Source organism: Sinocyclocheilus rhinocerous, unplaced genomic scaffold (assembly GCF_001515625.1).
Source record: "Sinocyclocheilus rhinocerous isolate Xijiao unplaced genomic scaffold, SAMN03320098_v1.1 scaffold3824, whole genome shotgun sequence".
Classification (NCBI taxonomy): Eukaryota; Metazoa; Chordata; class Actinopteri; order Cypriniformes; family Cyprinidae; genus Sinocyclocheilus; species Sinocyclocheilus rhinocerous.
Genome location: NW_015641015.1, coordinates 430,810 through 452,693, shown reverse-complemented (window position 1 = coordinate 452,693; position 21,884 = coordinate 430,810). Strand labels below are relative to the sequence as shown.

The following is a 21,884-nucleotide window of genomic DNA, read 5'->3' as shown; positions in this document are numbered from 1 at the left end:
TAGCCTACATACAAACCATGGGTCACAGGAGGGGTGGGATGTTGATCAGTACTGGCTTGGGATGAGCGTCATCACGTGTCTCAACCAATGAGAGCATTTGGGGTAGGCCTAAGACTGCAGGAGCGCTCACATGAACTCACCCGATAAAATTATTTAGGCTAAGCATCAACATTCACAAACCACTGTTCGATGTGTAATACTGAAAATAAATGACTGATGATGCTCCAGGAAATCCCTAATATGGGCAAAGGCATACTGCTACTGCTGTGACTGAATAAAAATAAGATAAATGCTTGAACTGATCAAACATGAAGATGGAAAACACACGATGCAACAATATCAAGCATAGTGTTAGTTCTGGCAGGCCACGTTAGTCAAGCGTGCATCTGCTGACTCTCCGCTGATCCACGTCTACCTATAGGAATACGACGCCTATCTCAGCATTCATATATAAGGTCCTTCAGTATTATCAGCAACTTTCGCGTTGCTCAATAGCTAATGAATGGAGAATTCGGCAGGCAAACACCATCATCTCTCTAGGATTTGTGCAATCGGGAATTTAGCGAGAGGAATTTTCTCCCCTTATGGACTTCACCTCCAATTCAGTGTTCGAATTGCTCGGGGGGGGGGGTCCCGGACCATAAGCATTAAGCATTAAGGGACCCCCCCCTTAAAATGAAGTTTCAATTGCTGTATTAAATTTAGACCTGCTTATGTTACATCATATTTTAATTTTACGTGTTTCTACAGCGTTGCTCATTATAACCAATCACACACGATTCTGTTGAGCTTAGGAATGCAGTGGCCAATCAGAGGCGTTCAGATCAGTCATTACTGAAACCCCAGAGTTTTGTTCAGACTGAAACTCGCTTTCTGCCACTGCTGTGAACTGACCACCAAACAGAGTCAGCTGTCCATGGCAGTCCTGCAGCGCAACACACTCAGCAAAATATCATCTGAAAATCCCAGAAAATACAGAGATATAATTTTTTGTGTCAACATCGCACACCCCTAGGCTAGATATTTAATTCTTCTTTGCTTAGTGATTGTTTGGTACACCTAATTCACTGATCATCGTAAAATAATCTTTTATCTTAGAATTAGGTTTTCTCAATGATAACGAGGACAAGACAAAAAAATTTGCATCATAAGTATATAGAGTTTTATTTTATTTATTTATTTATTATTGTAAAGGGGGTGGGGGGCTGGTTAGAGAGACCCCCAAGAGCTTTGACACAATTCGAACATTGCTCAAATTCATTCAAGATAGTTAACTTGTTGTGCATTCACAACGGGGTTAAGTTAATTTTATTTTCGATATTCCTCACACATTCAGAATATATTTTCTGCCTCGTTCTGTGACAAAAACCGCACATCAGATCACAAAATGTAGTTATTTCAAACACTCGTCTGATGTTTGTTCTGTAAAGGGTACATTGAGAGTGAGACTAATGTTGTTGTAGGGACCTAGGATGGTGTGACATGGTTATCATGACATCAGTTCCTGAGTAAATAAGTGACAGTGAGCATTACATGTGTCCGGCTCGTTATTATAGCATAGTGTACTCAACATCAGAATCAGAATGAGCTTCATTGCCAGGTATGTTTACACATATGAGGAATTTGTTGTAGTGACAGAAGCTCCACAGTGCAACAGAATGACAGTGACAAGACAAGACAGATAATAAAATAGTAATATACAAAATAGACAATGTACAAAATAGCAAAAACACAATATACAAAATAGACAATTTTGTATGTACGGGTATGTTATGTGCAAATTTGAAATGTAAATAAGTATGCGTGTTAAATACATGTATGATAGTGTTGTGTGTTCCACGTTTATTGTTAAGTGTTCATGAGATGGATGGCCTGAGGGAAGAAACTGTTGCTGTGCCTGGCTGTTCTGGTGCTCAGAGCTCTGTAGCGTCGACCAGATGGCAACAGTTCAAAGAGGGAGTGTGCTGGATGTGAGGGGTCCAGAGTGATTCTGCCAGCCCTTTTGCTCACTCTGGATGAGTACAGTTCTGTGTACCAGTGATTCGTCAGCAGTCCGGACTATCCTCTGTAGTCTTCTGAGGTCAGATTTGGTAGCTGAGCTGAACCAGACAGTTATAGAAGTGCAGAGGACGGATTCAATGATGGCGGAGTAGAACTGTTTCAGCAGCTCCTGTGGCAGGTTGAACTCCTCAGCTGGCGAAGGAAATACAGCCTCTGCTGGGCCTTTTTAACAATGGAATCTATGTGAGTGTCCCACTTCAGGTCCTGAGAGATAGTGGTGCCCAGGAACCTGAATGTCTCCACTGTTGTTACAGTTCTGTCAGAATGGTTACATGGTTACATGGTGTCAGAAGTGATGGAGTAGTAGGGTAACAATGAACTAAACCTGAAGAGCACTCATATAAGGAGTCTAAGGGGAAAATGGAGAGAGAAGTGCCAGCCCCACCAATGTTGGCCTCACAGCTGGCACCGCCAGGCAAGTTCGACTTCACCAATACAGCTGAATGGTCAAGAATTGCATCGGGATTGGATAAACAAACACAAGAATACCAGATAAATACGTTCATGTATGCTGCCGGCGAAGATGCCGAAGAGATTTTGTATGTGTTACCCTTGACTGAGGATCAAAAGAAATTGTATGCTGCAGTTACGGAAGCTGTTAATAAACATTGTCTTAGCAAACGGAATATCATTTTTGAAATAGCGAGATTCAACAAGCAAAGAGTGGGGGAGAGTGTAGAGTCATTAATTACAGCGGATCATTCACTTGCTGAGCTGTGTGATTTCAGAGCACTAAAAGAAGGTTTGATAAGAGACCGGATCATCGTCGGCATACGCAACACCAAACTGTCAGAAAGTTTACGGTTAGATGCAGACCTGATGCTAGAGAAAGCTATAACAAGAGTAAGACAGAGCGCAGCGGTGAAAAAGCAGCACCCAATACTACGCGGAGCAGAGCAGCCAATAGGACAAGTGGAATCTTTACACAGAAATGACAGAAAAATGCAGACAACATTTAAAAAAGAAAACAGAGAACTACTCATCGGGATGTGGCAGATGCGGGAACTTAAAGAAACATCACTGGAAAGACTGCCCATCTCGAGATGCTGACTGTAGGAAATGTCACCGTAAAGAATATTTTGCAAAAAAATGTCAACAGGGGGTGTTAACAACATTACAGAGAGGCAATTGGAGACCAAAGAGGGGGGCGATTTAGCTTTTTTGGGAGAGGTGTATCCACAGGAGAATGACGGGTGGAATGAACTCATTAGACTGAATGGTGTAAACACTGTTTTCAAGTTGGACGTGAGAGCTGCTGTTACAGCAATTCCAAGCAGCAGCTTCTCCACCCGGAAACATGGTGCTCTGCAGCAAACAGGAAAAGTGCTCATAATCATAAGCTTGATGTAAAGGGGCGATTTAAAGGCCAGTTAAGTGTTAAAGATAAAACTACTGAACAAGACATTTATGTAGTTGCTGGACTGTCTAAGCCCCTATTGGGCCTTCCCGCAATAGAAGTCCTCACATTAATACAGTGTCTCTACACAGTACATGAGAAACAGGATGACATCAGAGCCAAATACCCCTCAGTTTTCTCGGGCTTGGGGAAATTAAAGGGGCCTTACACAATTAAGCTGGAACCGAGTGCAGTGCCATATGCCCTTTCATCCCCACGCTGGGTACCTCTTCTCATGAGAGATAAGGTGCGTGCTGAGCTGAAATGCATGGAGGACATGGGGGTTATTTCCAAAGTAACCTAACCCACCCCATGGTGTGAGGGCATGGACGTTGTGCCCAAGGCTCAAGGGAAGATATGGCTATGTGTCAATTTGATCCACTTAAGTGGGTGCGGCGAGAAAGACATATTCTCCCAGCAGTGGACCAGGTGCTCACAATGCTCTCAGGAGTCAAAGTTTTCACAAAGCTCTACGCAACATCAGGGTTCTGGCAGATCACAATGACGGACTGCATTGTGTCCTCAAAAGTCTGAAAGAAGAGGGGTTGACCTTGAATGAAAAGTGTTTGTTTGCTGCAGACAACATTATGTTTGTGGGTCATCACATCACAGCAGAAGGAGTTGCACCAGACCCTGGCAAAGTCAGGGCGATTATGGAGATGCCCGAACTAACTGGGGTGGAAGGAGTGCGGAGACTGCTGGGCATGGATAATTATCTAGGAAAACTTTACCTCACCTTGCATCATACACCCGTCCACTCAAAGACCTGCTTAGTAAGAAAAATGAATGGTGATACCACAAAAAGTTGAAAGCTGAATTGAGCTCTCATCAGGTGTTGGCCTCATACTCACTGTCAGCTGAGACATGTGTCGCTGCAGATGCCTCCTCCTTTGGCCTGGGGGGTGTTCTGAGTCAAAAACAGGCAGATGGAACATGGAAACCAGTGGTGTTCATCTCCAGGGGCCTGTCTGAGGCAGAAAAACATTATGCACAAATAGAAAAAGAGGCCCTTGCCGTCACGTGGGCATGTGAACATCCGTCATCTTACCTCCTTGGTCTAAAGTATAGACTAGAGACAAGACAAACCACTGCTTTCACTGTTGAGCACCGAAGCACTAGATGAGCTCCCTTCTCGAATCCTGTGGTTCCGTCTGAGACTGATGAAGTTCACGTTCGACATTGTGCACATGCCTGGTAAGCAGCTCATAACTGCTGATACATTATCAAGAGCTCCAGTGAAACACACGTTTACGCAGAAAGAGAAAAAGGATGAGGACGATGTTAAGGTGTTTGTGGATGCTGTGGTTCAGGCCCTCCCAGCTACTGATGCAAGGTTGAATACAATAATTGAGAATCAGAAAGCCGATCCCATCTGTGCAAAACTCATTTAATTCTGTGTGAATGAGTGGCCGGAGAAACATGTCCTTCCTCCTGATTTGGGGCCATACTGGCCTGAAAGATAAAATCTTACTGTTGCTGGAGAGCTGCTCATAAGGGGCCAAAGGATTGTGATTCCCCACTGCATGAGGCAAGAGGTCCTCCACAAAATACACGATGGTCACCAGGGTATAGTCAAGTGCTGAGCTAGGGCTCGCCAGGCTGTCTGGAGGCCAGGATTGTCCGTACACATAAGTCAGCTCATGGAAAACTGCAGCACATGCTCACAGCATAGGGCAGAACACAGAGGACCCTTGCTGATTACCCCAGTGCCTGAGAGACCCTGGCAGCGGGTGGGCACAGACTTATTTTTCTGGGAAAAGACTACATACAGTATCTTCTGGTTGTGGATTATTTTTCATGTTACATTGAAGTAGCACGTCTAAATATCCACATCAAATAGCCACAGCCAATATAGTTATTGCAGCACTGAAGGATGTGTTTAGCCGTCACGGAATTATGTCAAGACTGTTATGTCAGACAATGGACCACAGTATAGCTGTGCACTCTTTAAGAACTTTGCAAGCGGTATTACCAGCTTGTATTTACACACATTACCAGCAGTCTGAGATACCCGCAAGAAAATGGTGAGGCAGAGCCTTCTGTTTCTTGTGTGGATTTATCATTAAAGGACTGTTTTGGAATTACTCCTCCATTATGCTCTTAGTATCAGCACCCAGCACCCAGCACGTGACACAGAGCACCCAGCTTACAATACAGAGCCTTAAATACAAACCATTTCACAGTCTTGAGCCTACAACAGCAAAGGCACCGTCATCTCTTCATTTCAGATGAGAGCAAAGAAAGCTGAGGTGATCAGGTTCCTGAAGCGAAGCGGAGGCTCCCTTATATCTACCACACTGTGGGCTACTACATTACAGTGCGCAAAACATTCACCATGGCAAAAAGATAAACACTGCAACAATTTTACACTATTAAGTGAAGTGACGTGTGGCCAAGTATGGTGACCCATACTCGGAATTTGTGCTCTGCATTTAACCCATCCAAGTGCACACACACACACACACACACACACCCGGTGCCTTGCTCCAGGGTCTCTCCTCAGTCGTGGTATTGAGGGCAGGAGAGAGAGCACTAGTCATTCACTCCCCCCACCTACAATCCCTGCCGGACCTGAGACTCAAACCTGCACCCTTCAGGTTACAAGGCCGACTCTCTAACCATTAGGCCACGACTGCCCCACAATTAATTAAAACTGAAGTCATTAAAAAGAAGTCCTTACTGAAGTCAACAGAAATACTGAAGTCTTTCCATTCATTTTCAATGCTATAACAAAGATGCAAGATTTCAGCATCTGTGTTTGTATGAAACCAGAGAGAACAAATCCATGATATCCAGATGAACGTTATGTTATTCAGCGTTGCTACTGATGACAGTTGTTATCAGCACATAACACACCTCAGAATGTTGCAACTGACAAGTCAGCATGAAGTATGAAAGCAGCTTATACTGGATTCAAAACTTAATCAGCAACCCGTGTAATGATGCAGGTGAACAGGTGAGATGTGGTCTCTCTTTGTTAGTTGTTAAAAGCCTCACTGCAGCATTTTGGATAAGCTACAGGTGAGCGATATGACCAAAATCCAATATCACAATATATGTTATTTTATTTCACTATAAGTAGTATGCTTTTAATTCCAATATATAAAGATGAAGCCTGTGCAATTAAACATTATCTAAACAGACTTTCTCCCGTCCTCCTCCAACTGGTTCCCAATCTTCCTCCAGAAGTTATTTAAAAGGTAACAGTGACACTGTTTTAAAGTTTATTCAAATCACAGCACTGGCACAAAAAAAAAGAGAAAGAAAATAGTTATATTTCCCCACAATGATAAATGTGCTGTCAAATATCCCGCTCTGTGCTTTGGAGAGAACTTGGGGAAACAACCAGGGTGGAGCACATCTCTTGACTAATGTTTTCCTATTTTTTCCTGATACAGAGACACAGAGAAATGTTTAAGTTCAGCATGATCAAGACATTTATATTTGATTATGGGATACCAGGGAAAGCTGAATTGACTGCATGTGTGCAATGTGCTGCACAAATCAGGCCTTACCTTGCCTAACAAGAAACTGTGTTAAAACTGAATGTACAGTGTGACCAGTAATATCTAATTTGTCAACAAATGTCTTTACATCACTACGACCTAAAGCTACTAATGCAGCTGGCGTACAGCACCACTCAGTGGTAAAACCACAGAAACCACATGAAAATATAATCTGCCAAAGAAATATCAAATGAAATGTCTTTAACAGTTTAGTTTCATGCAGCTGTTAAATGCAAAAATACAAGGTTTGGTTACTCACCCTAAGGAAGAACTCTCCTCCATCGTTGCCAGCTTTAATCCTGAAGGTGTAGTGTGCACTGGGGAAGATGTTTGTGGCTTGAATCTGGAAGATATCTGCTGGCACGGTGCGCTCTGAATGAATGCTCATGTATTTGTAAATGATAGACTGCGGCAGGCCTCGACACGCACCCGCAGACTGGCACGAACACCGGCTAGGAATAAGAGCAAGAACATTACTCTCTTTTTTTTCCCATGCTTAAGTGTGAAATCAAAACTTGTGTCTCTGGTGAGTTCTGTGATCTTCATTTTTAGCTCTAGTACTTGGATATAAACACAGACTGACTTACTTTTCCGACGTCAGCACATAAGGCTCCTGACACGGGTTCTGAGGGTAACAGCGGTGACCGCCATAATAGTTCCAGCACATCTCATCTTCCCTACACTCGTGACCTGTGTCACACTCATTGATGTCTATGACGCCAGAGAAAAGACTGTGATTAGCAATAAGTCATATCTATCCTATGAATGAACATTCAGGCAAAAAGCACCAAATGTTTTTCACGTTGAATGTCACATTTCAGTCGGACGTACGTCGAATTACAGAAGTAACATTGCTACTGGAAATTCAAATGGCAAGACACACAACATAAACTTCATCTAACATCTTTCCCTGTGTTCAGAACAGATAAACAGCCTTTTTGTTTCAAGTAGGAAGGTAACACTTTATTTTTACAGTGTTCTTGTTACATGCACTTTAGTAATAACAGTAAATCATGCGTAATTACATGCAACTAACCTTAAACCTACAGTAAGTACATGCTGTTAATTAATTTTACTCCGTGCTTAAATGTATAATTACATTGTAGCAAGGACACCTTGAAATAAAGTGTAACCCTTGTGAGCTCTGCATTGTTTCCATTAGCAAGTGGTTGGGAATTCCTGGCCCATCTTGCTCTGATGTGAAATATCTGGGTGTGGATGGATAGAGAGGAGGCCAGGCAATGACGAGTGCTATATTTTATGAAGGAGGAGGCCGATACCTTGACACATTCTTGTTCTCTGCAGCTGATATCCCTCGGGGCAGATGCAGGAATATCCACCCGGGCTGTTAATACACACATACTGGCACATGTAGCTGGAGAATGCACACTCGTCCATGTCTAGACACACAGCAGAACAACACAAACTCAACAAACAGCGACAATTAAACCACACTGAGACACATGCATCATCTTTGCCTAAAACCAGGCTGAAAACTATCTAGCTAATGATAAAGAATTACTTGTAGGGCTGTCCAATCAAAATTTCCAACTCAAACAATTGAATTTTAGATGAAAATGCACAAAATGCAATAACTGCATTTCAATTTGTATGATGTTTGGCATGTTTGGGAATGAGCACCGGGAATCTGAAGTGCTTAGTAGCAGGTGAAATAACACCCAAACATATCACGAAATGAATGTGCTCTTTCTGTAAGAACGCAATGAAACGTGGATAATAAACAACTAACAAAGAATTCACAAATACTTTATTACAATACTCTATTTCACAGAAAGGACCATTTTTACATGTTTGTATTTAGTCGTTGCGCCCTCTTGGTGTTCACTCATCTTTATTTTTAACTGAAATAATTTCTTTAAAATCTGAATGCAAGTAAAATTTTTGAAATATTATATTAAAAAATATTTTAAATTCAAATGAGTTTTTGCACCCCTTTTGACAGCTCTCGTTACTATATGTTAAGCACTGAACCTGCACAAACTAATACACTTGGCAAGTAGAAAGTGCACTGGAAACAAGCACAGGAACATCCAGCATTAGCACTTACCCACACAAGAGAATGAATCCGGCGCGAGTTCATAACCCTGATCACACTGACAGATATATGAGCCCAAGAGGTTAAAACACTGATGTTGGCACGACTGAGTCAGATCACACTCGTTCACATCTGAAACAAATCCATACACAGTTACTGAACACAATTATACATCTAATCTATGGACAGGTAATTTACTAGTCATATTCAGCACACTTCCATGTGTAATATTGCTTGTTTACAATATTTTTAAACGTTAGTTAATAGTAACATTATTTATATGGACAGTTCATATATTTCTTCTTTAACAACAACAAAAAAGCTCCAAAACGAGTCAAAGCATCAAGTAGGCGTGTGCAATGTATGTGTGTGTGTGTGCATGTATGTATTTCTTCTGTAGGGAAGGCTCAGGCTCATGTTTGTCCATATTTGCACTCAGTCCGAATAGCAATGATAGGATGTCCTCCCTGACTTTCAACATATATTTGCAAACCTACACACAGCTAATAGCGAGAGTAGCATGGCTACTGTAGCAGGCTGACCAGAGGGTGTTTAGCCGGTGTTCAAAGTGCATGCTAAAAAACACAGAGACAGAAAACGGGGTGAAACAAGGGTAAACACTGGTAGTGCTTTTACAATATGGAGGAATTTGATGGAATGTTTGGGTTTCAGTCGATATGATTGAAGGTAGGCCTAAGCTAAACTTCAAGTTAAAAGTATTTCTAATATGTTGCACCTTTTATTGACAGAAGCCAAATTTTACCTGTTAAGACACGCCTACACTTTTTTTTAGACCTGTTAGAGCTGTGTTTGTGTTTCGTCCTCTGCCAGTTCTGTCCAGTACTCTGGCCCCACCTCTTTAACTGGTCCCATCCATGATGGATAAACTCTTCTATTGTTTTAGTTTATGCAAAGCCGTTTACAGATGAGGAACATCACAAGCTGAGATATGATACTCAAACCTTAGCACTGAATCCAGTGTTTCTAAATCAAAGCAGACCACTCTATCCGCGTCAGTATTAGCACGAGGCCTATTGTTGGGTGAGTGGGGGTGCAGACCAGTCAAGCTAATCCAATTTAGTAAACTATTTCTGTATGGACCCTGCTTTGTGCACAAGAGCACTGTCATTTTGGAAAAGAAAGGGGCACTGCTACAAACTGATGCAACAAAGACGAAAGCAGCATTCAAATTTGAGTTACTAAAATTATTGTATTTTTTAAATAGAAGCGGATATCCACATATGCTGTAATATAGAGTATAACATTTGCAAAGATGCAGTCATTCTTGAGTGTACTTCTAATTTCCATCTTTTAGTTATAGTTGGGTACCACATGCATCAGTTGAGCTGCCTGTAAGAGAAACATTCTTTTGTTCATCATGAGGCTTCCCTGCACACAGTCCTACAGGACCTTGGACACATATCTGGTGTGCTTGTACTGGTCCTAAGGGACGTTCTTATCAGCATGTTCTTCCATTTCCAATGAATGCATGTGTACAAATACTTTTGCAGGAAACCTTTCCTCGCTGAGGAATTCCTTATCATGTTGTTGATCATGTTTTATTGGCAAAGATCTTCAAGCGTTGATTCAGAAGTTAGGTATTAGGCTAAAGTTTCACATTCCTTTGTACCCTCAAAACAGCTGAACAATGTGGAGTTGCAAACTACACCTTTGAAAGACCCCCTTACATTAGCATAGAGGGTGGGCACTGCACTGCATTTTTTAATGAACTGGCTCAATGTGATATGCTGTTTACAAAGAGAGAGATGTAAATTAAAAATACAGTATATGTTACTAAGCACAGGCCTGGACCACCAGAGTGTGAGAGCAAATGCAAAACAGAAGTTTAGAGAGATACTGAAGGATATCTTGAATTCCACTGAACACACACATTCTTGAGCAAAGCTGTGCAGATAGAAAGGCAGGTTAGGTCTTTGACTCACCTACACAGCTGTGGTTGTTGCTGGCGAGCTGGTAGCCATCTTTACACTCACAGTAATAAGAGCCAGCAGTGTTCACACATCTGTGCATGCAGTAGTGTGATAGCATACACTCATTTCTATCTGCAAAGAGATTTACACACACACAGTGCTTGAATAAGCTTATATAGTATTCTTAACACATTTACAGGGTGATGGATAGAAAAAACTTTTTTCACAGATGAAGATTTCTTAATTGACCAAGTCTAATGTGGAAGGTAGTGAAGACACGTATTAACATGTTTCAGAACGTTTTATTAAATAAAATCATTGTAGGGAGTTTAATTTAAGTGGGCGGGGGGACCTCAGACCGAGAACCTAATTAAGTTGACTTTCTTACTTACCTACTCACTTACTTCATTTAGAGTCTTAGAGATACACCGAAAAGCTGTCTAATAAACCTGACATTGTTTTTTTTTTTAAGTTGCTTTGGATAAAAGTGTCTGCTAAATCCATAAATGTGACCCTGGACCACAAAACCAGTCATAAGGGTCAATTTTTTTTAAACTGAGATTTATAAATCATCTGAAAGCTGAATAAATACGCTTTCCATTGATGTATGGTTTGTTATGATAGGACAATATTTGGCTGAGATACAAATATTTGAAAATCTGGAATCTGAGGGTGCAAAAAAATCTAAATCTTGAGAAAATCATCTTTAAAGTTGTCAAAATGAAGTTCTTAGCAATGCATATTACTAATCAAAAATTAAGTTTTGATATATTTATGGTAGGAAATTTACAAAATATCTTCATGGAACATGATCTTTACTTAATATCCTAATGATTTTTGGCATAAAAGAAAAATTTATCATTTTGAACCATACAATGTATTTTTGGCTTTTGCTACAAATATACCCCAGCGACTTAAGACTGCTTTTGTGCTCCAGGGTCACATATGTAAATGAGAATGTCTGTTTTGAATGCAATGAGGGCTTCGTCATATGCTGGGCAAGCTTGACAGAAATGCTGAGAACTTTTGTTACCCAACACTTACTGTATTAATTACGGGTAAGAAAAATATCCAGTAAATGTGTCTATTATTTAAGAAAAAAAAATATTTTTTATTTTTGGCCTAGAATTTTAATTTCCGTGCCTCACTGAGATTATTTTGATTTAAAGCCAATTATCATCTTTATTTATTTCACTATAATAAGCATATTATTAACAAACAATATAAGTGTAATGTTGTTTTTTACAGAAGTGTTTATATTTGATACTAATGACATAATAGACACTAGAGAAGACCTCTCCCGACTAGAGTTCCCTCTAGACCAGTTCAACTAAAACCTGTTGACCCTCTAGCTTAACCAGCAACCACACGGACTAGAACGACCACACTGGCTGACCAGTGTTTCACCAGTTTCACCAGATAAGTTTTGTTTTCTAGAACAACCCAAAAACATTGCTAACCTGCACTTACCGGCATGATTATTTATACTTATTACAGGATTATAATTATTGTATATATTGTTATATCAGTAGGCTGCTTTGATGATTAGAGTGCAGTGTGAACTTACCCACACACTGTTCTCCATGTTTCTGGTATCCAGGATGACACTGACAGGTGTAGGAGCCTCTTGTGTTGTAGCAGATCTGGTCTGCATTGCAGGTGTGTAGGCCTTGAGAGCATTCATCTACATCTGCCCAAACATACACGATCACACAGACTGATCAATGCGTGGACCATTGACGAGTATCATGAAATTAATTAACATGAAAAGAGGAACATTCAATTAGTAATCCCTCCACATGGAACCCAGAGCCTAAAGTGTAGCTACAGACTGCTCGATTTAACCAGATTTACTGGACAAAGTGCTTTTCAGGATCCTTGTCACTGCATGATGAACCAAGGATTGCATCATTGGGTCAAATCCCAACATTACATGGCCTTTTCCACCCCTTTCGAGAGCAAAGACCTGGTCCAGAACCAAGTGCACCAAAAGCACAATTTAAGTCTATTTCCTGTTTAAATCCATGATATCTTCCTGTTTGCATTTACAATGCAAATGATGTTCCCCTTTGAGGAACTTGCACTAACGATGTGGGGAATGCTTCTGCGAGACTACGTCTGAAGCAATCCAATCCTGATTGGTGCTGTGTCACTTGTGATGTGTAATGGTGTACTGCGGAAGCAACAAAGGATGCCAGGGGGAAAAAACAGGTTAGATTCTGCTCTTCAACATGTGCTCGGTGTTAAACTGTCTGTCCTGTTGGTATGTGTGTGTCAAAGTAAAAAGAAAAAGAGAGTTAAAGTGTTATTATGGTGAGTTGTTAGTATTGGTGAGTGAGAAGCAGTTTAGATCATGTATACCTCCCTGCCCATGCTACATCATGGGTGGGGACACACAATTTGTGTGTACACAACTTGGGAGCAGAGCATGTGCGGTCAGCTCTCAAAGGGGTGCGCATTGTGAGCAGCTGCCAATCAAAATGCTCCGATCCTGGAGGCAGTGCGGCAGATTCGATATTGGGGGTCGTAAATGGAGCTCCCGGAGATGGCTTCGGCCCTTTCTCGGCTCTCTCCCATGTGCTCCAGCATTTGCACTTGGGATCCAGAAGCCTGCTCCAAGGATTCTTCCACCCCGAGTGAGAGCCCGATGTTGATGTTGTCCAGCTCTGAGGAGGTGGATATTGTCTCTTCATCAAGGTGGGAGATATGGAGGACTCGCCATCTATATCCCCTGTTTATGAGAAGCTGGTGACGGTTATGACCCATACCATGTCTAAGATTAACATCAAATGACCAGCAGAGTAAGTGTGCCACAAAAGCAAGTTATGATTGCCGTCAGGTCACTGACTTGTCTCTGGCCCACCAAGGAGACAGCCGGAGTCATCGGCTGCTCCATGTCAGCATTAGTGACCATGGAGAGAAACAATCTATCAAGCACCAAGGACAGAAATAAAACCACCTTCTTTGATGCCCCGCTGTCTCCTTCTGGCCTCTTCAGTGATGTTGTCATTTTGGCCGTCAAGAGGTTTCAGGAGGCTAAATGAAAATCGTCAGACTTCGAAAGGTTCATCCCCTGCCTTGTCCCGAGATACACCCGAGGTCAGCCTCGAAAATCTTATTCCCCTAGAAGACTTTTTCGACAGCCTAAAAACTTCTGCTGACTGTGTGTCAGTGGGTCCTGCATGCAATAGAAAAGAGGATACAGAATCCAGTTTGATTCTAGACCACCAAAATTCGATGGCATGTTGTCGATAGTGGTGGCCCCAGAGCAGGCTCGGGTAATTAGATATGTTTGCACAACAAGAAACAACCCACTATCCACTCCCTCACATATCCAGCTCCTCTTGGACTGGATGCCATGGTACAGACATGGCCGAGGCTACGTCTATATGCGTTTCCCCCAATTGTACTGCTCCCTGGAGTTCTAGAGCGAGTTCACCAGGACGGGATCAGTCTACTCCTTGTAGCCCCAGCCCCCAATCTGACTGGCCCCTAGTGTGGTTTTAGGACTTTATAGCCCATCTGAATAGTCCTTTGTGAGAGATCCCCATCCGGAGGGAGCTTCCATTCCAAGTCGTGGGCACAATATATGACCCCCTGCCAGAGACGTGGAAACTGTAGGTCTGGCCCCTAAGGCTCCTGAACTCTGGTCTCTCGGCTGATTAATTTTGTGAGTAATGCAAAAACTTTTCAAACAAAATTTCATACTCACATGTTTGTTTTTCAATGGAATAACAGTCCCTTTACATAGTAGGCATAGTAATAGCAGCACAAACGTGCACATATCTGAATGAAACCAGCCTAACTAGCAATAGCTTAACAACATGCAAGCTGGTCTGGTGTTGGCATAAAAGTCGTGCAAAGTCAAAAATGTATATATTCACAAATACATATTTAAAACTTTAAACATCTTATAACATTTATTCAATTGTAACTGCAGTGTAAATACATTCATGCCACCTCTGAGCTGCATTAAACACTCTGTGTAAATGCATCTACAATAAATGCCACTTAAAATACAGCTTCTCTGCCACCTCTGATTTTATTAACTGAGATGGGTGAGTAGCAATGGTTAAGTATTAATGAAGCAATGCAATATTCGAGAATTAAGAGGTTTACTGTTTTTGCAGATGGAGAGGGAGATCGTGGATTTGCTGGAGTGCACACAGCTCTCCAAGATAAAGACTTGGAAGAGTAGACACACGATGGAGGACGTTGGAGACACAGGGAGAATACTGGAAGTAATTGCAGGAGAGAATCGCACAAAGTAAGTCTGCAGGTAAGTGGTCCGTACACCGACTAGTAGACCAGACAATGAACTTGGGAGAAGTGTGTGCTTTTATACAGGAGCTGATGAGGGTGCTGATGAGGTGCTGGTGATCAGTATTCTGTTAACTTTGAACTGAGTGAGGGAGTGACGGTGGAGCCTGGTGACACCGTGACAGCACCCACTCCATGGGCCGTTCCTGAGGGCCGAGGGAACCCAATGTTTTGGTGGCCGACCTCTGCTCCTGGACTCAGGACAGTCAGGGTTGGACACATGGAAGTAGTGAGGAGCTCAGGATCAAGGATATCATATCTGAGGACCTAGGATCTTTCTTCAGGACCATATCCTTCCTAGTTCACTAGATATTTCAAGAGGCCACCACAGTGTCGGGAGACACAAACACAGCCAGATGTCACTCATCGAGAGCCACACTTTCTTCCCTTCAACAAAGAAGAGCTTATCTGGGTTGGGATGGATAATGGATAGATCTTGCCATGGAGCACTGGTTCACCCAGAAATAGGTCTATGGCACTGTCCCATGACCTGTGGGGAGGCAGTTGGGAAGCTTTCTTAGACAAAATATGTCACTGAAGGGGGCGTAGTAAGGAGGTATATCCACTGATTGTTGATTTACCGGACTCTTGATGGACGTGGAGTGAACTGGGAGAACTTTCACAGGTCAATGTGAAACAGGTCAATAAGAATTTGTGGAAGGAGAGGGAAACATTCAGGGTAACAGCCTTCACCCCACTTCAAGACTTCTACTATTTTCCAGGATAGCACTGGGTTTTGTTTATGTAACTATGAACGCCCCAGGATGATGCCAGTGGTGGATTCCTCCAGAACCAGAAAATCCAGAGATTCTTGATGGAGTTGGCCAAGCTGGATGTGTCCCACACGAAAACGCATATGACAGTGGCTGAGTGGTCTTCCTGTTACCGACTGGACTTGATTCGATGGGTCTTCTTTTGATCTGGAGTTGATGGCAGAGCTCCCCCAAGATAAAGTTGCTGGCTGACCCAGAGTCGAGGAGGGTGATTACTGAAAGAGAGACATCACGAGCAGTAAGGGTGACTTAAGTGGTAAGTGGAGATGCATGAGAACTGGGAGTATGAATACAACTCACCACAGGTTCAAGAGGATGGACAGGGCATAAAGAGATTATATGCCCTCATACTCTGCAGTACAAAGACCCTGGGCAATGAGAATTGTGCACAACCATGGGCTCCGTACCTGGTTTTGGAGAGCTGGCATACTTTGGCTGTTGATGGTAGGAAGAAGACTCTTGGCCCTGTTAGTCCTCCATACAGGTCTGCATACTATGAGAAACACGGATGCAGAGTTGAATGAAATGTTCCAGACCGATGGATTCAGTGTAGGCAGTGAGATACAGCTGCAACTTGGATTACAAACCCTCTCGGTAGGGGGTGAGGAGCAAGCACTCATTCCACCTACTAGTGGTCGCCAGAGTGCGAAAACAGAGTATAATCTGTTATTGCCATCTTACCTCGTTTAAGTGATACAATTGCTCACCCACAGATGAATCACCAAGTGGTCTTCCAAACACTTCTCAGAAATGAGCTACGAAGCTACTGAATGGCTGGGTGACTGGGCCATCTTGGTTCCAAATGGTTTCTGTGCACTGGAGCACTCACCCTGAAAACAGAGTAATTACAAAAGAGATCTTGGATTTCTCAGTAGGAAATTGGTGCGACTGCATCTTGAGGCCAGTGAGCATTGTAGAAAAAAAATCTATTGCAGCCCTCCTCCAAGCCAGAGTAGGGTGCCAGGTTGGCCATGGGAATAACCACACGAACAGGTGCTGAAGGAGTGACTGATGTGGTGATCGATGTTGTTGTGGATGCGAAGGCCCGCCGCAGTGAATCCACGATCTCCTGAATTGGGTTCGTGGAAATCATGTGGTGGTGTTTGTTCTGGTCTACTGTTATGGAAATGCCAGACTCAGAGACCGGATTAGCGGGCAATACACACAGTGATTTTATTAAAAGAGAAAATGCGTAAATGAGTAGCAATGGGTAAGTAGTAATGGAGCAATGCAATACTGGAGAATGAAGAGGTTTACTGTCTTTGCAGATAGAGGGGGAGATTGTGGATTCGCTGGAGTGCACACACTTCTCAGGGATGAAGACTTGGATGAGTAGACACATGATAGAGGATGGTGGAGACACAGGGGAACGTTGGAGGTAAGTCGACTAATTGCGTGTTTATATTAATAAACCATATAATTCCTAATAATGAGCCTTTAAGTGCTCATAAGCGCTTATAAGCACTCAACTGCATGCATAAAGCTTGCCACAGCGCACCGGCAGAAGTAATGATTATGAAAAAAAAAACGGGGAAAAAAACAGCAAGAAGACTGCCTTAACATTATAATAATTCATTGATTGATGTTTTCTGTATTTTTGGCTGCAGTGATGAAGTTGACGACACTGACTCATCATCTCCACAGTGGACGTGCACGTTTCATACGGATCACATAATCTAAAAATATGTGTTTTCCATTTGAATTGGTTCGTTTAAAAGTAGACATTTTCTATAGATATATTTTTCAGTTTTTATAGTTTTTTTTTTTTACATGCTGAAGTTCACAGAGACCTAGACGGCAGAAAGCGCACCCTCTTTGCTTTCATTATTTTACAAAAGCACAACGTTTTGTTGTTATTGTAAGTGCACACAAAAGTAGACCGATTCACAGATTTGAAAGATGTATTACTTTTATCTGTATGAGCAAAAATGGAGTATTTTAAGTTAAATGCAAATGATCACACCGGCGCCTCCAAGTTAACGGTCATGCAGTTATAGCGTGCTACTGTTCAGCTTCCACACTCCGCACAAACACTTCAATAGTGCACATTTTCTAGGCTAACGTTAAAGCGAGCAGCCATGTAATATTGCAACTACTTCCATGTTTCAGATGATAAGCCACATTTGAGGTCGATGATCGAAACGAACACTCGGATGTCCTGACCGTTGTACTGTAATTACCACATAGACCAGCTTTTATTGATCTGCGTGACTTCGGATTTTTTTTCTGCGATTAAGCGACTAATAAAATTGATGGTTAGTCAACTATTAGGGGGCAGCCCTATTAAATTTTTATAAATAAAAGGGGTACCCTTTTTTCAGTTGAGTACATGCCACCCAAAATGTCAGTGCAAGGCCCTAAATATCAGTTTGCATATAAAATATAAAAAAAACTGAAATTATAATATGTTATGGCTTTTTGTGCACTTTTAATGCTGGGAAAATATAATTTTCTGAAATGCATGTTTCCTGTTTACAGACTAAAAATAACTTTTCAGTTTAGAACCTTTTCAAAGAAAATCTGGAAATTTAGCACCAACTGCACTGTTTGCTGAAAATCAATGATGGGGAAAAAAGAGTTCTCTTACCAAGCCCATAAATGAGACTAACGCGGTCACAAATACTGTTGTGTTAAGAACAATGGCTTACCGTGGCAGTAGTTTTGCTCATCCAGTGTAAAACCCGGCAAGCACCGTGAGGCTCCAGCTGCTACACCTTTGTGGTTTGACTGGGTGCGTGTTTGTGGGGTCTGTGGGTTAGTGGGGTTCAGGGGGGTTTGGGGAATAGGGTCTGTGGGCTGGGATGATTCGTCTCCATTAGTGACAAAAATCTGGGCATTCTGAGGGAGGCAGAGGTAGCCGCCATAGTGGTTTATGCACTTCATGCCACCTTTGCAGGCATCAGAGACAAGGGCACACTCATCAATATCTGTTCATGAACATGGAGAGAAAACTGGCATTATGCGTTAGAATCACTTTCTTAGAGACATGAAAATAGGCAAAGGGGCAACTGTTGGTCAGAGAGAGTATACTATATCAACAATATTATTTTATTACCTTTGCATACCTCTTTAATGGGATCATATTCATAGCCTTCTGTGCACTGCTGTGAGGGGAAAAAAACACTGTATAAGAATGTTTTACCTGTCAATTTAAAATATATATGAACTGCAATATCAAAACTACATAGCCTGCTCAAAGATATGCATTATTTATAGTTTTATGTAAATAGACTTGCCGTATATGATACAGGCTCTTCTGCCTCTTGAGAAACAGCACTGGCAGCAACTGTCATTACCAGGTAGATTTCCAACATCATGATGGATCTACATGGGTTAACAAATCAAAACAATATCATAACACCTGTAGTTACATCACTGCTGAACATGTGAGAACATTTCGTGCTGCTTTCATTGGCTCAACTCCAGTCAGAGCTCATGCAGTTCACATACCTCTCTAGAAGTGTGTTTTAAAGTGCTACTGAAAATGTAAACATTTAAAGTGCAATTACAAGCAGCCATCAAACACTTAGAACAGTGTGTTTAGTTCAAACCAGCAGCCCACATACTTCAGGTTAATACACCGTAACACGAGCACTGAAATATAACGTGTGATCTGTTTTGCACATGATTTCATGGTTAAACTCTCATTTTTATTAAATATGACGTTCTTATAAATCATAACGTTTGTGCAAAATAAAATGAACAAACGAAATTTTATCACAGCCTACAGTATCAAATACCTAATATGCATGTACTGTAGAGAAGAGTATGATATAAGACAGCATGCTATAAAACTCCTCTCACCTGCTGTAAGAAGCGTCAGGAGTTTGGAGCTCAGTCCTGTGGATGATGAGGGTTTGATGTCTGTATCGGAATGTCAGAGATGTTTGAGGAACACTTCATGACGCCATCATCGCTGCAGGAATGTGGGAGCGGTGAACAGGTTGTTTCCCGCTGCAGGAGTTTGATGTGTTTGTTTGGTGGGCTCGAGGAAGGGCAGGATGTGGCTCCCCCCACAGGTTCTTTAATAAACTCACTGATGCCAGGCATTGTGCTTATATTATAATAGGCCAGATTGTAATGTCAATGTCATATTGTTTTACATTTTTAATGCAGTAGTCATAAATGTCCTCTATCTGAGCAGTATACTTTAGCAAAATTCTGGAACACTCCCTTCATAGCATTTCCTCTGTTTCTGTATCTGTACTTTGAGCAGTGGGAAAGGTGCTTTATAAATGTAACTATATTATTATTATTATTATTGGACAAAGTGATCGAATGTAAACAAGTAATTGTCCACAATAAAGAACTGACTGATTTCCCTCACTATGCATTGGATTTGACATAAATAAGTAAATAAATAAACAAACAAAACTGTAATTATGGATTTGTGATGCATGTGCAACTATGCGTTTTATTTTATGTGGCTCATCTATGTTGTTTCTATTACATTCCAAAAACCCGTATAATATAAAACCCCTTTACTGTTAAAAAAGGTAACACTTTATTTTATGGTGTCCTTGTTATATGTTACATGTACTATTATAATATTGATAAATTATGCATAATTACATACAAGTAACACTAAACCAAACCCTAATCCTAAACCTAACCATATAGTAAATGCATGAAGTTAATTAATATTACTCAGTAATTAAATGTATAATTACAATGTAACAAGTACACCTTAAAATAAAGTGTAACAAAAAAAAATAAACATTTTAATGTATTTATCACATACATGTGCAATGTTAGATATAATGATGCAGGCACTAAATATGGAGTTTAAGTCCAAAAAGAATCAGTTAAAACACGCAAGAACAGCGGAAAAAACAGGCAACCAAATCCAAAATGTAGCCTAATCAAACAAACACAAGAACTGCAGATTAGAGCCATAATCAAACATACAATACCTGGAAACACAGGAAACGCAGCTCAGCTAATGAGACTTTGCAGTGAGTGAATGAACGGTCTGGTCATTTGAACATACAAACAGGACATGAAGCACAGGTGATGGAAATGAGGGCGTGAGAACCAGTCAGTGATCAAACAAACACATACAGTTTTCTACCGAACACTGAATCCTGACACCCGGAAACCATTCACTACATTCTCCTCTCTCCTCCACCTCCCACCTCCTCTCTGACTTTGCCAGCTATTTGATACGATGGCATCCATCAGCAACAGTTCTCTACAACCAACCTCCACCCACACATTTCCACTCTTCTTTCTCACTCCTCACAGAGAACGAGGTCTCCAAAGTTTTTTGTGTCAGCCGTACTCTGCCCGATCCCTTCCCACGTACTAAAGGAGATCTCTGCTACCCGCTCTGACTCACCTAATCAGCACATCTTTCACTACTGACAACTTTCCCACTGCATTTAAACAGGCTCGGGTAAACGCTGCTCAGGCTACGTCCACATTCATCCGGCTACATTTTTCACTACACATATTTTATTTGTGTTTTAGCCTACACCAAGTCCAGCGAAAACAGAGCTTTTTTGAAGACACTCGCCCAAGTGCATAAATTTGAAAATGCAGCTTTCATGTTGTAGTGTGGCCTATGAAAACGAAGGTATTCGAAAACGGTGATGCACATTGTACCCACACACATTGTGCATGGTTGTACATGCATGTTGTGCCTGCTATTCATTTTATTCATTCATGTTACTAAAGATATGTTTGTCACTTTACATAAGATTCATATTACATTTCTGCAAAGATATTTACTCACAATTGTTATTCTGTGGCAAAAGATGATAACAACTGTGTTTAAGACCAAACATGGAATGGCGAATTTGAGTGTGATTCTTCTGGGGTCTGTTCTTTGTATCTTGCTCA

The 21,884-nt window shown here is 41.5% G+C and overlaps 1 protein-coding gene and 1 long non-coding RNA gene across 6 annotated transcripts in view; both read right to left on the bottom strand.

Moving 5' to 3' along the window:
- LOC107753722 (EGF-containing fibulin-like extracellular matrix protein 1) overlaps nucleotides 1-20,142 on the bottom strand; it is a 36,633-nt gene extending 16,491 nt beyond the window's left edge. For 2 of the 5 annotated variants that reach the window (XR_001641490.1, XM_016569933.1), the window contains exons 1-10: nucleotides 19,848-20,141; nucleotides 19,280-19,367; nucleotides 19,099-19,147; nucleotides 18,692-18,970; nucleotides 12,518-12,640; nucleotides 10,963-11,082; nucleotides 9,032-9,151; nucleotides 8,244-8,363; nucleotides 7,551-7,674; nucleotides 7,223-7,415 (exon numbers count right to left, since the gene is read on the bottom strand). Coding sequence is in view for 4 of the 5 variants with exons in the window: in XM_016569933.1 (XP_016425419.1) it covers nucleotides 7,223-7,415; nucleotides 7,551-7,674; nucleotides 8,244-8,363; nucleotides 9,032-9,151; nucleotides 10,963-11,082; nucleotides 12,518-12,640; nucleotides 18,692-18,970; nucleotides 19,099-19,147; nucleotides 19,280-19,360 (1,209 nt within the window). In the remaining variant the exon portion in view is untranslated. Of the gene's footprint in view, nucleotides 1-7,222; nucleotides 7,416-7,550; nucleotides 7,675-8,243; nucleotides 8,364-9,031; nucleotides 9,152-10,962; nucleotides 11,083-12,517; nucleotides 12,641-18,691; nucleotides 18,971-19,098; nucleotides 19,149-19,279; nucleotides 19,368-19,493; nucleotides 19,522-19,847 lie in introns of those variants that run through there. The other 3 variants (XM_016569934.1, XM_016569935.1, XM_016569936.1) reach the window with 3 other exon arrangements.
- Nucleotides 15,203-17,419, bottom strand: LOC107753724 (uncharacterized). Its single transcript, XR_001641491.1, has 3 exons — nucleotides 17,026-17,419; nucleotides 16,725-16,873; nucleotides 15,203-16,536 (listed from the first exon to the last, which is right to left on the bottom strand). It is a non-coding gene; the product is annotated as an uncharacterized LOC107753724 (long non-coding RNA).
- Nucleotides 20,143-21,884: the final 1,742 nt, after the last annotated feature.